At 58.7% G+C, this 4,431-nt stretch overlaps 1 protein-coding gene across 1 annotated transcript in view; it reads right to left on the bottom strand.

Moving 5' to 3' along the window:
• The window catches only part of ANO1 (anoctamin 1), a 92,638-nt gene that overhangs the window by 51,608 nt on the left and 36,599 nt on the right, over positions 1-4,431 (bottom strand). Inside the window, exons 11-12 of the mRNA XM_021713360.1 lie at positions 2,824-2,888; positions 1,975-2,109 (exon numbers count right to left, since the gene is read on the bottom strand). Of these exons, the coding sequence (XP_021569035.1) occupies positions 1,975-2,109; positions 2,824-2,888 (200 nt within the window). The remainder of the gene's footprint in view (positions 1-1,974; positions 2,110-2,823; positions 2,889-4,431) is intronic.

Below are 4,431 nucleotides of genomic sequence, written 5' to 3'. Positions count from 1 at the left end.
GCGGGCTCAGGCAATCCACTCACCTCAGCCTCCCAAAGGTGCGGGATGACAGGCTGAGCCACCGAGCCTGGCTGACATTAATTTTTAAATGGTGCGTGAGGCTGGGCGCAGTGACTCACGCCTGTAATCCCAGCACACTGGGAGGCCAAGGTAGGAGGATCGCCTGAGCCCAGGAGTTTGAGACCAGCCTGGGCAACTTAGCAAGACCTCGTCTCTAAAAAAACGCAAACATTTACCCAGACGTGGCGGTGTGTGCCTGTAGCCCCAGCTACTCAGGAGGCTGAGGCAGGAGGATCGCTTGAGCCCAGGAGTTGGAGGCCATGGTGAGCTATGATCACATGACTGCACTCCAGCCTGGGCAACAGAACGAGGCCCTGTCTCCAAAAATGAGACAGAGTGGGAAGGTCTGTTTTACAGGCGTGGCTGGGGTGGGATGAACCCCGCGGGGACACACACCTCCCGCCTCAGTCCAAGGCTCCGACAGGGCAGAGGCCTGGGCCTGGCCCGTGCACGCCCATAGCGACCGAGTCCCAATCAGCCGCTGTTTGCGGCGCTGTTTGACCTTGTGACAGGGGTCTCTGTGCCTTCCTGGGGAGTCCCCCACCCCGGGTTGGGGAGGCTGGCCTCCAAGAGGAAGGAAGGAAGGAAGGAAGGCAGAGGGCGCCCCGGAGGTCACCGCAACTCGCCCCGCCTCTCGCTCCCAGCCCGCGTTCCGCACCGAGTCTGGGCAACTTTGATCTTGACCGCAGTCAAACCCAAGTGCGGTGACCTCATATCATTCTCAAACAAAGGGACAAGCTTTCTCCTGCCTGGGACCAAAATAACACCGGAGGGGAGATAGGCTGGATTCCATAAGGCTCCGATTCCGGGTGGGTGGAATATTTGAGGTGTTATTCATGTGCCCAAACTTCATTCCCACAGAAATTGACCGGATATGGTGCTTCGGTGCCTCCGAGGGCCAGTTCTGTCCTCCGCCGAGACGCGTCGGCGTGCACCAGCCGGAACGGCCGATGGATTTGCCAGGTTGCAGCTCCGCCCTAGGGGCACTGGGCAGGAATCCTGAGAGAAATAACCTAGCGGAGACTGCAGGCACGGGGAGGGCAGGGCCCGCTCCAAGCTGCCTTCAGGGCCCCCGTTCCACGTGGGGTGATTTGCACACAGAAGCCACGGAGGCTGCGGCCTGTGGTTCTCTTAGAATCAGGACGTCCAGCCAACAGCTGCAAGGGGCCTGGAGGCCGTTCTGCGTGCTGAGGGTGGCGTCCTCAAAATTGGACTGTTTTTATTTGTATTTTTTGAGTTGGGGGTCTCACTCTGTCACCCAGGTTGGAGTGCAGGGGTATGATCATGGCTCATAGTAGCCTCAACCTCCTGGGCTCAGGCGATCCTTCCGCCTCAGCCTCCTAAGTAGCTGGGACTGGAGGTGCGCGTCACCATGCCCGGCTAATTTTTCAATTTTTAGTCGAAATGAGGTCTCGCTACGTTGCCCAGGCTGGTCTCAAACTCTTGGGCTCAGGCAATCCTCTCACTTTGGCCTCCCAAAGTGCTGGGGCTACAGATGTGTGCCACCACACCCGGCTAATTTTTAGATTTATAGTAGAGATGCGGTCTTGCTGTGTTGCCCAGGCAGGTTTTGAACTCCTGGGCTCAAGCAATGCCCATGCCTTGACCTCCCAAAGTGCTGAGAAGACAGGTGTGAGCCACCGCGCCCGGCTAGGATATTTATCTTATGTCTTCCTCTGGACGATATAACCCATGCTGGGATGGCAGGGTTGGAAAGGGCACCCGCCCTCTTAGATGGCTACTCAGCCCCTGAGACTGTGTGCGCCTTGTGTCCTGGAGACTCCTCCGTGGCTGAGTGTGTGGACAGGAATTGGCATGGAAGGAGGCCAGAGTCCCCGTGAGATCTGCGGCAGGGTTCGCAGGAAGGGCCTCCCTCCAGGGCGGGGCTGGGCACGGCGGGGGTTTGCTGCCTACCTGGGGATGTTCTCGTCCACGGTGGCACACCCGTACAGGAAGACGATGATCCCCACCACGGAGGCGGGAATGAGCATCTGGGTGTACACGCCCAGCCAGGCAAAGTAGAGGCCGATCTTCTCCCCGAAATACTTCCTGCACCGCGGGGCAGAGCCAGGCGGAGACACGCTCACCGACAGCAGGGGAGACGGCCCGTCCCCTCCCTCAATGGAGCCCCTCGCACAGAGGGCCCCGGTGCTCACGTTCAGGGAGCAGAAAAGGGGGGCTCCGGGTCGCCCCGTCGGGCTTGGGGGTGCCCTCTGCTTTCCTAAGCCCCGCCCGCCTTTTCTCTCTGGCGCCACTTCTGTGTGTGACGGCCCACCTGGGGGGGGTGAGTCTGTGTCCCCAGAGGCTGCCGGCCCCCTTCCAAGCCCCGTTCGGAACTGGAAGGAGCCACCGCGTGGCGGTGCCAGAAAGCCAACCGCGCCTCCCACTCAGACTCGCCGGCACCTGGGGGGCTTGGAAGAGACTGGCCGGGCTCGGGCCTGCCAGTCCCTGCAGGAGAGGTTTAGCTCAGCCTGGCTCTCCCTCCTTCCTGCCTCATGGGACACGGCAGGGAACCCCACCAGCCACCCAGTGCGGTCAGCAAACGCCTGAGCCTGGGGAGTACGGGGGAGTCATGTGGTGAAAAGACCCCCACCCCCCGGGGAATTTGCATCCACGGCCTCCGTCGAGGCTGGCCCGGCAGGGAGACCCCGGGCCTCCCAGCAGCTGAGACGCTCAGGGACGCTTCTCCGGCCAACGTTGAACTACAGCGTGACTCCCACAGGCTCTGGCTGGGGACCCAGGCCCGCCCTGGCGCCGTCTTACCTGACCAGGTCGATGGGCTGATACTTATAGAAGACTCCGTAACTCGCCCACTCTTCGTACAGGAGCTGGGAGAGAGTAAGTGGGGAGAGGGGGTGACAAGGTGACGCTCCGAGGCTACATCTCAGTCACTCAACAAACACTTATTGAGAGTTGGCAGAAAGCTGGCAAGAGGGAGCCTCCATTGTTCATGGAAGTGGGGATGGCAGAGAAGCTTCTGGAAGATCACGGGACCCTGACTCTTCACGATTTGATCTGGAATTGATCTTAAGCGGCCTGACCCTGTATGGCTTCCGCTTTCCAGTCCTCCCAGTCAGACACCAAACCATTCTATTATTTTTTATTTTTTGAGTTGGAATCTTTCTCCATCACCCAGGCTGGAGTGCAGGGGCGCACTCCCGGCCACCGCAACCTCGACCTGCTGGGCTCTGGCGATCCTTCCGCCTCAGCCTTCCAAGTAGCCAGAGCTACAGGCATGCGCTACCATGCCTGGCTAATTTTTTTTATTTATTGTAGAGACGAAGTCTTGCCAAGTTGCCTGAGTGGGTCTCAAACCTTCAGGCTCAGGTCATCCACTCGTCTCTGCCTCCCAAAGTGCTGGGATGACAGGCTGAGCCCCCGAGTCCGGCCTCAGCTTATTTTTTGATTTATGGTAGAGACAAGGTTTCACCAAGTGCCCAGGCTGGCCTCGAACCCCTGAACTCAGGCAATCCTCTCTCCTCAGCCTCCCAAAGTGCTGGAATGACAGGCTTGAGCCCCCCCACGGGGCCCAAATTATTCTTTATAAAGGGCACAAACCCACCAGGGTTTTGAGCAGAAAGTACCAAGGGCAACACTGTAAAATCTGGTAACATAAAAGCTCACAACATTGTAGAACCTCTCATGGGATGCAAAGATAGCTGGAAGCTTCTCCCCCGAGATGGACCGGCTGATTAACCGCACTTAGTGAAATAAATGAAATCGACACACAGTCCCTCGATCCCGCAGGCTCTGGGAAGGGACCAATAATGAGTTTGGTGGATTGTACCAGCATGCAGGGGGGGTCCTGAGAAGAGGAGCATTAGGACTGCAGGTTAAAGAAAAGAAACAACCCACACAGGTGGGTCCCTGATGCTTTCCCTACCTCAACTGGGAGCCCAGGCTCGAATGCCACGCCCGCACAGCTCAGGGCTTCTCTCCCGAGATGGACCCTCAGGACCGAAGGGTGCAGGGGCCAGAGGGGCTGGCGTGTCCCAGGACCGGGGCAGCTACTGCCAGGACAAAGAGGCCAGGCTGCCCATGTCCTCGGCTCTGATCTAAGAGGGGCTTTCTCTGAATTTTTTTTTTTTGAGTTGGAGTCTCACTCCGTCGCCCAGGCTGGAGTGCAGTGGCATGCTGCAGGCCACCGCAGCCTCAACTTGTTGGGCTCTGCCGATCCTTCCGCCTCAGCCTTCCAAGTGGCTGGAACTACAGGCGCGTGCTACCACGCCCGGCTCATTTTTGATTTATTGTAGACATGAGATCTCGCCAAGTTGCCCAGTCGGGTCTTGAACCCGCGGGTTAAGGCAATCCACTCACCTCAGCCTCCCAAAGTGCTGGGATGACAGGCTGAGCCACCGAGCCCGGCTAGGA

The sequence above is a fragment of the Carlito syrichta genome, unplaced genomic scaffold (assembly GCF_000164805.1).
Source record: "Carlito syrichta isolate Samal-C Ts95f unplaced genomic scaffold, Tarsius_syrichta-2.0.1 Scaffold304505, whole genome shotgun sequence".
In the NCBI taxonomy this organism is placed as follows: domain Eukaryota; kingdom Metazoa; phylum Chordata; class Mammalia; order Primates; family Tarsiidae; genus Carlito; species Carlito syrichta.
The sequence above is the reverse complement of the archived record's forward strand: the minus strand, read 5'-3'. Positions and strand labels throughout refer to the sequence as shown.